This window comes from Aedes albopictus, chromosome 3, assembly GCF_035046485.1.
Source record: "Aedes albopictus strain Foshan chromosome 3, AalbF5, whole genome shotgun sequence".
In the NCBI taxonomy this organism is placed as follows: domain Eukaryota; kingdom Metazoa; phylum Arthropoda; class Insecta; order Diptera; family Culicidae; genus Aedes; species Aedes albopictus.
Window position 1 is genome coordinate 409,783,622 of NC_085138.1, and position 13,105 is coordinate 409,796,726.

Here is a 13,105-nt window from a genome sequence, read left to right on the forward strand (position 1 = left end):
TCTATTCAGAACTTGATCATTTGCTGGAGTACCCATGTCGTCTGCGCCGTACTAGTGGTACGATAGAGGCTGGTAGATGATCAGCTGCTTTGCTCACGGGTTTCGGTCAAGATAAACTCCTGGTTCGGTGGAACTCTTTCTGCCAGGACTTCCCAATTGGCACAAAGTTGAAACATTCTGGATACGACCATAATGAAGCAATCATCGCGGAAGTTACTCATTTGAATTCCATTACGCGCGCACCTTTTACCGGACGAACCAAAAAAATCGACTAAAATTCTCTAAGTCCAAACTGTAAACAACAAGGCCACGAAACGTCAAAGACTTAGAAAAAATTATCATAGCAACCGCCGTATGCAGTTCCCTATTACCCGCACTTGCCAACAAGGGACATTTTGTTTCCCACAGATTGGAGGGAAAGCAATGCCGTGGTCATCGCATGCTTGGACCATTCGAAAAACGATACACAAAAAAATGTCCGATTACACAACAACGGCGTAAAATGAGACATCGAATTGATTCGCCTGTTTCAGCCGTGGTATTGTCCGCTCGTGATCCGATTTATTTCCCTCTTTTGTGACGCTTCGGTCAGTAATTAAAGAACAGCCGTCTCCCTTTCTTCTTCCATTTTCCCTAAAACCCTATAGCTGCATATCGACTGTCGAACGGCTTTTTTTGTCTTTTAATTGAGTCTTTCTTGTTTCGGAAACGGTCACTGGATAGAAATTCATCGGACAGCAATCTCCATTGCAGTGAGATTCGACTCGGACGCAAAAGTGAAACCGCTAGCACAAATTGACACCACCGCCGTGGACAATCGAATACCGCACGGATATTCGCTAGTGTCGAAGACGATTCGATTGCGCAACGGTTTGATCATGCAGGTTGAGTAAACTCAGCTCAGCTGAAACCGTCCAGCGGATGTTTTGTTTAGAAGTTCTGGTGAAAAAACCCAACAAGGAGCGCCCGACGCCGCGCCGGTTGACGTCAGTCAGCGTTTTTATCTCTTCGCAACACGGCGCGCGGTTGCAGCGGATACAAAATCCACTAGACTGGCACAAATGCAATGGCGGCGATGCCAGCGTCTTTTGTTCTGCGCGACTGACACATCATCGACTGTCAATATGTTTTGCAAAGTAGGCTGGTTTCGGGCAACAAAAATCAAGTCGATTGATGGTGTAAACATAACGGACCATGTGAAGAAGCTTGCTACGATCGGAGTTTTTTGTTTATATTGGCAAATTACTCGACTCGACTGAGAATGGCAGACAGGTTTACTCGAGGTAAGAATCGTCGTCAATTTCGCCTACTAGGCACAGTGGAATACAGTACTGCATCGTTTTCTGTAATAGGGGGAGTTGGTGTAAAATGTGTATGATTGTGTGCATTGTTCGTGTACTTTTGTAATAAACAAACCCTGATCTGTAATATTTTTTTATATATCTGTATTAACGAGATTTTTGGCCCTAGGCTAGGTCATCTCGGGACCCTTGCTTTACTTCCCTTCCGAAGGAAGAACTCACATTTTGCGAGTTTTTCGGGAGTAGGATTCGATCCCAGGTCCTCGGCGTGATAGTCAATTGTTCTAACCATCACACCAGGTCCGCTCCCATCTGTAATAATATTTCAGTAAAGCTCCATTTGAGTTTTAGTTGACTACACCATTTTACCCCATTATCCTCAATTGTAAATTCTAATCAATACATCGCATGGAAACTCATAAAGATCTCTATCACGGATACACCCTCGGTCGGTGAGAAGTAAGAGAAGCGTAACCATCCATGAAATGCGATTCTCTTCGAGTCACTGACTGCTGGCTGCTGCAGCCAAGTGTGTAGAGTAGACGAGACACCTTCTTCCTACAACATCTTGATTCGTTCTTCGTTGGAGTAGGTGTCGGTGTCGCGCGCGCGTGGAAGTGGGAACGTCACGTGATTTATTGGCAGGGCAACGCAAATTTTCAAGGCGCTACATAACTGGTTTTTATGCGGAGGTGCAATACCGGATACACATCCACGTGTGTTTGCACAATGGTGTTGTTTGCGTAAATTTGTTGTAGAAAAATGATGATCTAATCTTACCGTCAAATCGATCACTCGCAGTTAGAACCCTAGATTATTTGTAAAGTTGTTGCCAGTTTTCCTAAAGCATCATATGTTCTTTTTTTTTCTATCTTTCAGGAATTGAAGGAAAGCTTCAACTATGGCCTGTTCTGTCCGCCGTCCAATGGCAAGGCGGGCAAATTTCTGGACGAGGAACGAAGACTGGGTGACTACCCGTTCAATGGGCCCGTGGGATACCTGGAGGTAAGTTGTTGTCATAAACAGGGCAAACCTGATGCGCTCAAACCATTGCATTGTTCGGAAAAGGGATAGGGGCATTCATTGGAGGTTAATTCAAGAATTCCAATAGGCATATCCCTCATAATTTGTTGAGTCAAATAGACTAAAAGAGGTTCTTAGAACCATCAATAAATCAAAATAAAAGGTATAAAGTTTCAAGACGGTACTGAAAACCTCTAGAAGACTAATTGGTCATCGAAATGTTACTTCAAAGGTAACAATTTGATGCTGTACAAACGTTTCTCCAACTATTTTAAATCAGCCTTCATTTGAACAAAACCTGAGCGCAAGAGGTACAACCCTAAACATCTAATTTTGGTGATTTTATTCAACCTTTAGCTGATTTGAGGTTCATTGGAAGGCTGTTTTAAGGCGTAACCCATTGTATACAAATCCTCGAAAACAAGAGCAATACTTGTTAAATTTGAATAGTCTAGGACATAAGTTGAACAAAGGCTGTATTAAGGCTGAATAAGCGATGCGGACTTCACCAAAACATATGCTAGGGTCAGCTGTCAAAAATTATTTGATTAAACAAATGATTAATTCTGCATGTTGGTGTATGTTTTAAAGCTGGTTACCCACATGAATAATATACTATTCTACTTAATATTCAGCCATCTACCTATTGCTGATTAAAGAGGTTGAACAAGCCATACTTCAGACCAATATTCAGCTGTCATTGTGTTCAGCCATCGACACCATTAATCAGCAATTGTTCAGCGAATACTTTCACTGTTCAGCATTCATTGTTACTTGGGTTGAGATAAGTTTAGTGATTTTCAATTGATTCAACATAGATATGTAGAGATAGATAGATTATTAGTGAAATTACAAAAAAAAGCGCAGGTGAAATGTGAACTCACGACTTTTACACGCAAGACAAATGCTTTTGCAACTAAGCTACAGAGCCAAATAATGAAACGGCATTTTAGATGTTGTAAGGAAATTTTCTTCAATGGGCTCGGTAGGGTAATAGGAAAAAGATTTGTCAAGCGTAAAAGTTCGTCGTCAGTCTTTCAATTTTCGTCTTCCATTATTATTTCAATATTTCAGCATCGTTTCGGCTAGTTTTTAAAAATTGGATTATAATTTCTTCCGATTCGTTTTAACAGCCAAATTTCCCTCAAATGAAGCCAAATTTATATTAATTCGTATAAATGTCCAATTGTTTTTGACACACTAACAAGAGCCAAAATCAAACGCACCCATTACAATAATGCCAAATTAAATTTGACACAATAAACACTTTCCATTACCGGCACACACCACTCCTAATGGTGAAATCCCAACCTCATCATCACCCATCAAGAGATCAAATTTCCAACACCTCGTAGCGTACGAAACGCCACTCCATCGGCGGCGATTAATCCAATTTGCGTCTATTTTATGACACTTCAAGCCGATTCCGATGGCCATCATCCGTCCGGCCAACCAGTCCTGATTTTCTGAAGAAGCCCATCGACTGTCTGCTGCTGAATGGAGGTCAATATCCACTTTGAACGAGCTTGTGATAGGTTTCCATCAGCGGATCTTTGTACAGTCGTTTGTGTGCACAACAATAAATCTTCATCATGTATGGTCGGTCATGGTGTATGGTATACATCAGAGTGAAGACCTAAAGATTGCGTTAATCATGCTTCACCGTGATGCAGTCCATTCGATGCATTATCTTAGGAAAACCGGGACCAAAGGCACCTACTTGCGCCGGGAAATTGGCTTTTAAAGAGACCTGGTCGTCACCACCAGCTGAGCAAGCCATGCTTTCCAGGTTGGCCATGAACAAAAGGCCTACTATCGCCTCTATGCTATGGGATAGATGAAAGCAAGTGCAAAACCATTAAGATCGAATGAAAGGCAAATCACGACAACGACCGATATAAAAGATTTTAATGCGACTCCGACGCCGGTCCTCGATTGGCTGTGCTCAGGTTCACAGCGGCATTCCATCCGTAGGTCTAGGTATGTCTCCCTTCTAGTGGTTTTCAATTTTTCAAAAATCCGTCGGTTTTTTAGGAATTTTAAAAACTCGAATGTCGTAAAATATTAGATAGTTTTTGCTTCATTGTTAACATCCGACAAATGCTTTTCATTTCATTTATTTCGTATTACATCAAATTCAAGATAAAACTGAATCAACAATATTTCTCCATAATACACGGTTCGTGGCTGCCGCTCTCCATCCTCGGTTGCGCCCGATGCTCACCAAGTCACGCTCCACCTGGTCCGCCCATCGTGCTCTCTGCGCTCCACGCCTTCTTGTGCCAACCAGATCAGTTGCAAACACCAGCTTTGCAGGGTTGTTGTCCAGCATTCTTGCAACATGCCCTGCCCACCGTATCCTTCCGGCTTTGGCCACCTTCTGGATGCTGGGTCCGCCGTAAAGTGCAGCGAGCTCGTGGTTCATTCTTCTCCGCCACACACCGTTCTCCTGCACACCACCGAAGATCGTCCTTAGCACACGTCGCTCGAAAACTCCGAGTGCTTGCAGGTTCTCCTCGAGCATCGTCCATGTCTCGTGCCCGTAGAGGATTACCGGTCTTATTAGCGTTTTGTACATGGTGCATTTGGTGCGTGGGTGAATCTTTTTCGACCGCAGTTGCTTCTGGAGCCCGTAGTAGGCCCGACTTTCACTGATGATGCGCCTCCGAATTTCACGGCTTACGTTGTTGTCAGCCGTCAGTAAGGATCCGAGGTAGACGAATTCCTCCACCACCTCGAAAGTATCCCCGTCTATCGTAACATTACTACCCAGACGGATCCGGTCGTGTTCGGTTCCGCCTACCAGCATGTACTTTGTTTTTGAGGCATTCACCACCAGTCCGACCTTTGCTGCTTCGCGTTTCAGGCGGGTGTACAGTTCTGCCACCGTTCCAAATGTTCTAGCGATAATGTCCATGTCGTCCGCAAAGCACACAAATTGACCGGATTTTGTGAAAATTGTTCCCCGGCTGTTGAGCCCGGCTCGTCGCATCACACCTTCCAGAGCGATGTTGAAGAGTAGACATGAGAGTCCGTCACCTTGTCGCAGTCCCCGGCGAGATACGAATGAACTGGATAGTTCACCCGAAACCCTTACGCAGTTTTGCACACCGTCCATCGTTGCTTTAATCAGTCTAGTCAGCTTCCCAGGAAAACCGTTTTCGTCCATGATTCTCCATAGCTCTGCGCGGTCGATCCTATCGTATGCCGCTTTGAAGTCGATGAACAGGTGGTGCGTTGGGACCTGGTATTCACGGCATTTCTGGAGGATTTGCCGTACGGTGAAGATCTGGTCCGTTGTCGACCGGCCGTCGATGAAACCGGCTTGATAACTTCCCACGAACTCATTTGTTTAGGTGACAGACGACGGAAGATGATCTGGGATAGCACTTTGTAGGCAGCATTCGAAATAGTGATCGCCCTGAAGTTCTCACATTCCAAATGGTCGCCTTTCTGTTCGGTTTCCCATATCCTGACTATCAGCCGATGCAGACTGGTGGCCAACTTTTCTGGGCCCATCTTGATGAGTTCAGCTGCGATACCATCCTTACCAGCTGCTTTGTTGGTTTTGAGCTGGTGAATGGCATCCTTAATTTCCCTCAGCGTGGGAGTTGGTTCATTTCCGTCCTCCGCTGCACTGGCGTCGTCGTTTCTTCCGTTGCCGTGGGCTCCCGTGCCTACGTTCTCCACGCCGTTCAGGTGCTGATCGAAGTGCTGCTTCCATCTTTCGATCACCTCATGTCCGTCCGTCAAGAGGCCTCCGTCTTTATCCCTGCATATTTCGGCTCACGGCACGAAGCCGTTGCGGGATGCGTTGAGCTTCTGATAGAACTTCCGTGTTTCTTGGGAACGGCACAGCAGTTCCATTTCTTCACACTCCACACGTTCTGTTGAGTCCTTGTCATCATCAGTACTTCCGGAGTGTGGGCTGTGCACGTTTATTATGCTGAAGTTGAAGAATCGGCCCTTGATCCTCAACATTCTTTCGTCGATCGGCCACTAACCGATCACACGCCTCTGCATATCACCCATCACGATGAAAGCTGTTCCCAGCTCGCGTGTGTTGCCGCAGCTCTGGTATATGGTATGATTACCTCTAAACGTTTGCACCATGGATCCTGTCCAACACACCTCCTGCAGCGCTACGATGCCGAACCCGCGGTCCTTCAGTAGATCGGCGAGTATACGGGTGCTCCCAATGAAGTTGAGAGATCGGCAGTCCCACGTACCGAGTTTCCAATCGCAAGTCCTTTTTGTTCGCTGGGGTCATTGCCGTTGGTCTCGGTTCGTATTATTCTGTTGCTGATTTTCCGTTACAATGGTTTTTTACGGCTGGCTCGTAGGGCCTGACACCAACCCCCTACTTTCCGGAGGACCATAGTGCACAGTTGAGCTTAGAGTCCTTCCCTGGCACTCGGACGTAGATCAGCCGCCCCTAACATGGGGATCAGACGCTGTTGTGAGCCGCTCCTCCTGGAGAACAGACGCTCAGGTTTGCCGCAGCAAACCCCCCCTTCCCTGTCAGCCTACGACCAAAGTTCCCACCGGGGTAGATTACCCGATCTTCCCTAAGGTTGCTCATAGTTTCCGGCCGGTACCGCGTGGAGGTAGGGATAGGAGTTGCTGGGCAGAGGCTAGTGGATCACAATGGGATCTGAATTGCGCAGCATACCCAGCCTTTACCGTGCCCTTCATCCATAATATTCCAATAGATCACTGATTACGTTTGTAGATCCGATGACCTACAACCCAGGGTGTTCTCGTATACTTCTACACAATCATAGAAGAGAACATAGATACATGAGCATTGGTGGAGCCAGCATTTTCTTTTTTCTTACTCACTCTCCTAAACATGCATGAAAAAGAAAGAGATAGAAGAGGGGGCAGCTTGCCTCCTCTTTCATCTCGCTCATTTTCCTGCATGTTTAGGAGAGTGAGAAAGAAAAAAGAAAAAGCTGGCTCCGCTTATGTACCTGAGGCTGTGTGAGTATGAGTATGGAAGTATACAATTAGTAGCTTTCGTATATTTGATTACCTGTACTCAAGGGATTTTTGGAGACTCTTAACCCGGGAACGGTCGCGTCTTGTACTGAGTACACCCACCATGAAAATGCACGCAAGTGGTACATAGAGTGAGCGTGGTGTCACTGAAAGTTGTCGAAGACTCGACTGCTCAAGGGCTAAAGAATAATCGAACTCACCTCTTGATAGCTCATATCTATCTGAGACTGTGTCAACATAAACTTTAGTTATAAAGCTCTTAGGGACAATTAAATACGTTGGTAGATCCGATGACCTATACTCACAGAAGTTCTTGGAGTTCCTCAAACTGACTGTGAACTCATGTCTTGACAACACATAGCTACATGATGTTGTGCAAGCGTAAATTTCATTCATAATGTTCCAATCGATCATTGATTACCTTTGTAAATAAGATGCCCTAAACTGCAGGGAGTTCTAGAATTCAACTATACAATCGTAGAACTTAAGGCTAGATAGAACATAGATGCCAGAGGCTGTGTGAGTATGAACCTTATTCATAATCCTAATAAATACTAGTAGTAGATCTCGCGGTTTCGATAATCTTTTTTCAAGAGAAACACTCAATGAATCATTGAACTCACCACTTGATAGAGCATAGCTACTTGAGGCTGTGTGAGTATGTACCTTAGCCATTAAGTTCTTGGAGACAACCAAATACGTTGGCAGAACCGATGTCCTATATTCAAGGGAGCTCCTGGAGGTCCTCAAACAAAATAAACTCACCGCTCCAAAAGATCACTGATTACGATAGTAGATCCGATGGCCTAAAATTTTAACTCTTCTTGAACACCAACCTAATCTCTAATCTTTAGTTGCTCTGAATTTACCTTAATAGAGGGCCCTAAATAGATATTACCTAAATGGAGGTTTGAGTACATTGGAAAATACGCAAGGTCCACTACATAATTTGACAGACATTCGACTGAAGGCGATTATAATAATATAACCAAAAAACTTCTTAAAACAAAAAAAAACAACGTTTTTGATTGTTCTAGAAATGACATTAGAAGTTGTTTAGAGAATTAAGTATGAGATTCTTTGAAAAGCATCTTGTATTTTCAAGAAATCCCTCCGAAACCTCACCATAATTTGGAACCAACATTTCAAAAGGGTGTAACTGCTTTAGAAACCAATGCTTTTTTGTAGACCTTACGAAACAGTAGGGGGATTCACTTAACAGCGTAAACTGATAAAACTGATTAAACGTCGCGATCACCAAGGCAATCTTTGATTATTTCATTCGCAAAATCATGAAACATTTCAAACAAGCAGAAAATCATGACTTACGCAGCAATTTAATCTATTTAGTGAGTACCCCTAGTGAATCCAAAGAGTAAAAATAACAACTTGACACTATAAACACAGACAAACAACCGTCTCTTTCTTCTATTTTCCCATCGTTCTACTTTTAAACGGCTACTTTGCAATATTCTCAAATTTTGCTTTCATTTATCGTATACACCAGGCTATCTGGAGCTCAAAATGACGAAGCGTGATTTCCCGCACAGTTATCACTACGCCTCTCTTGCTAGCACAACCCATTGTCAATTATCGATCAACAAAATAATAATGATGACTTTGTAACTTGTTTTGTCACCATAATGATGACTGCTCACTTTCTTGTAGTTTTTTGGCCCTCCAAAAGCTTAGAAGCTTAGAAAATTCCCGGATATATTCCTGGAGAAGTTCCTGATGGGAGTCCCAAATGAAATCCTGGAGAAATTTACAGAGGATTTCCCGGAGAAACTTCTGGAGAATGTCCTAGGAGCATTCCCGGTAGATTTTCTGAAGAAATTCCTGGAGGAAGTTCTTGAGGAATTCCCAGTGGAATTCTTGGATGAATTCCCGGTGGAATTCCCGAAGACATTCCTGGAAAAATTCCCGGAAGAGTTCCTGTAGAAATTCCCGGAGACATTCCCGGAAGAAAAAATGGAGCAAAAGAAGCAATATTGTAGAGCGGCAAAATTTGTCTGCTGGGGGTTAAAGTATTGCCTCTTGTACCACCGTATTCGACCTTCTACTATCCTGCCAAATGGCTCTTAGCTGGCTGAACAAATATGCTGAAAATGGAATACTTCTTGTTCATTGGGCTGCTATTTTCTTAATACTAGACGGAACCTATCAAATAATATCAGAACCAAGGACACCAGATATGTCTTACTTCCTCTTAAATTTCGGAACAATTTGCTGGACGTTTTCCGATTTTTGAGATAAAATTGTTTGAATGTTTTGATTGCTGGTGTCACCTAGCGTCGCCATTGCTAGATAGATCTCAACCTGCCGAATAATTTTTCAGAAAACGCCATGCTTTTAGCTTATTACAGTAACGAGATACACGTGTTTAAATATTATACACAAGGTGCCACCTACCGAATAAATCATCGAACGAATCAAAGACTCAACTATCAGACAGTTTTTGCTTGCTGAAGAACTTTGTTGAAGACGGCATCATTCTATCTTATCAGGATTCTGAGATACAGAAGTTTGAAGATTTTTTACCCTGGCGCCACCTAGCGGACGATTCTTGAACCAAAGACGCCATTGACAGATAGTTCTTAGCCTGCTGAACAACTTTGCTGAATACGGCATGCTTGTACTTCATTAGAATATCGAGATAAACGTGTTTGAATTTTTCAGACACAATGCGCCACCTAGCGGATAAATCCCAAACCAAAGACTTTACTATCAGATAGTTCTGAGCTTGCTGAAAATTTTTGCCGAAGACAGCATTATTCTATCTTATCCGGATTCTGAAATATGAGGGTTTGAACTTTTTTGATACTGGCACCGCCTAGCGGCCGAATCGCGAACCAAAGTCGCCGTTGCCAGTTATTTCTAAACCTGATGAACAAATTCGCCGAAGTTTGTGGCCAATTTTGGTACCCCAAGACAATCCGGAATAACTCCGGAACCATTTGGACCAGGCACCAATGTCCCCGAAATCATAAACTAGAAGAGTTTTTCGAGAAGTTGTGAAAATTTTATCAAAATCCATCGAAAAACAAAAAAGTTATGACCATTTTTGGGCTTTTCCGAAGGTGGAAAATGTACGTTGGCTGGATGAAGGTTAAGATCCTCTTGAGAATATTTTCACAGCATTTTTTGAGAAATTTCACATAACTAGAACCTTACAGCTCTTTTTGGTTATCCTATATAAGTTTCTAGTAGAGAACCTCTGCCTCAAGGTTTATTGATCCATGCCGACTCTGATGGCTTCCACTCCAAATGACTCCAATTAATCCAACTGCTAATTTTAATGAGCTTTTCCCTTCTCTCGTTTCTTCCTATATATTCCAGCTCAAATACAAACGCCGGGTGTACAAGATGCTGAATCTGGACGAGCGGCAGCTGAAGGCCCTGCACACCCGGGCCAACCTGCGGCGTTTTCTCGAGTGCATCAACGGGGGTCACGTGGAAAAGGTTGCCAAGATGTGTGCCAAAGGGCTGGACCCGAACTTCCACTGTCAGGAGACGGGCGAAACCCCACTGACGATCGCCACCGGGACGAAAAAGCCCAACAAACTGCTGATAGCGCTGGTTAATGGAGGGGCCCTGCTGGACTACCGGACGCGGGACGGTGCCACCGCGCTGCACCGGGCTGTGGAGCGGGATAGCCTCGAGGCCGTTAGGTAAGTTCTGTTCGGGGTGGTACTCGAGGGCACTGTGGGCCAAGAATTTATTGTAAGCGACCCAATTGTCCATTCGTAACCCTGTTATTACTTCAGTCGCTAAATCTCAGTTTCCGGCCCACAGTGCACTCCGCCAACGACGGCTTGTTTTCTCTGGGAAGTATTGTTTACTTGACGTGTCATAAAACGTTCCGTTTTCGCATAAACAGCGAAATTGGCAGGTTTTTATTTCTTGTTCTGACCGCCGACCTCATGTCGTCGCGTGGTGAAGTAACGGTTTTACTGCTGGCTGCGATCGTCGTCTAGAGTCTACGACAGCACATTCTGTAGAACGACAACAGTGAACAACAATCCACGAGTTTGAAGTGTGACAGCACCTTCAAGAGTTCGACACAAGAATTTATTAACATTTCATATGTTAAATAAATAATCGAATCACAGTCTAGTGCGCCGGCGACAACGACGACGCGTCGTCGTTGTCCCACACTCCGACAAAGGTTACCCACATCAGCGATCTAGACTTTGAAGCGTAGGTCGCGTCGATCCATTCATCGATCGAGTAACGATCGCGGGCACATTTGCGTTGCGTTGCAGCTTGTCGAGCTACTACTGGCGCGGGTTTAGAGAAGATAAAACTGAGAACAACAAGTCTGGATTAGAATGGATGAGAGGGGGCGGGCGGTGTGGTATTCTCGGGGTTTACAACGGCGATCGGTGGCGACCCCCCGATGGTAGAGGTCCAATAAATTACCGATCAATTATTGCGGTGCTCTGTTCTTTTCAGCTACTGGTGAGAACAGTGGCGTCAGTAGAAGATCAGATAAAAGCTATTGATAGCAACAGGTTGCAAAATGTTGTTTTTTTTTTTCAGCACTAGTCGTACATTAAATTTTATCCAACGATGCACCTTCGCAAGCATAAGAATAATAATCTTTGTAAATACTTAAAAATTTTAACTGCGCAAATAAATATATGTATTATGAAAAAAGACTATGTTGAATTGGGACTTCTCTCAGGGATTCCTTGACCAAGAATATTCCAGGGATGTACTCAGAAGTATCTCCAGAGAGTTTTTCAGAACTTAATCTGGATATTTCTTTACAAATTCTTCTAGTTGTTCCTTTGGAAAATCTTTCAGAAATTACTTCAGAAACTTATTCGGGAGTTCTACAGAAACTTCCCCAGAGACTCCATGATTTTTTATCAAAAATTTCTTCATGGATTTCTTTAGGGATTGACTGATTCTTTCAAAATGTCTTTCAAGGATTCATTCGGAAATTTCGAAACATGTTTCGATGTCTTAAGAAAATCTTCTAGAGGCTTCTCCAAAGAGAATGGCTTTTCCAGGCTCTTCCAGAAATTTGTCTAAGGATTCCTTTGGCAAACCTTTCATAGATTTCTGCAGTTATTCCACCATTGAAATACCTCCAAGGTCTTTCAAAATCTTCAGTGATTAATCGAACGATTGCCTCAGAAGTTTTTCCAGAGATCCTTCATGCATTCCTCACCAAATTTCTCCAAGATTTTTTTACAGAAGAATCTTGTGACGTTTTCTTTAGAAATCCAATTCCTGTAGCAATTTTCATGAATGTCTTCCGATATTGTTTACAAAGATCCCTTTAAAAATCCTCTACAGTTCCCTTCCGTGAGCCTTTGGGTGATTTCTTTCAGATTTTTTTCAGAAATTCCTTTTAACAACCCCAGCAAACACACTATCGTTTATGATGCTGCATACGATGTCAAAGTGGAGGCGATATACGCACGTTCAATACGCCAGTCAGTGGGGGTATGTACGCATATGGCCTTCACTTTAGCATCCTATGCAACATCATATATGACTTTGTGTTAGCTGGCAACTTTCTACAACTTCTCTAGAGTTGACTTCAACAAAGCATCCAGAAGTTCTTCCTATGATTATTTAGGAAAATTCTTTCAGAAAATCTTATAGAGAAAATCCTTTTGCAATCCCCCAAGAATTCAAATTACGTAACGCTCTAGGGAGAGGGGGGGTCAAAAAGGTGTCGGTTTGAGCGTTACGTAATAAATGGATGCAGCCTAGAGATTCATACAGAAATTTTTCTAAAATTTTTTGTAGAAAATCTTCTATGA

At 43.4% G+C, this 13,105-nt stretch overlaps 1 protein-coding gene across 4 annotated transcripts in view; it reads left to right on the plus strand.

The window, feature by feature from the left end:
• Positions 1-13,105, plus strand: part of LOC109402136 (SH3 and multiple ankyrin repeat domains protein 1) — a 594,309-nt gene that overhangs the window by 524,753 nt on the left and 56,451 nt on the right. For all 4 annotated transcript variants that reach the window (XM_062856236.1, XM_062856238.1, XM_062856239.1 and 1 more), the window contains exons 3-4: positions 2,181-2,306; positions 10,665-10,996. In XM_062856236.1, coding sequence (XP_062712220.1) covers positions 2,181-2,306; positions 10,665-10,996 — 458 coding nt within the window. The remainder of the gene's footprint in view (positions 1-2,180; positions 2,307-10,664; positions 10,997-13,105) is intronic.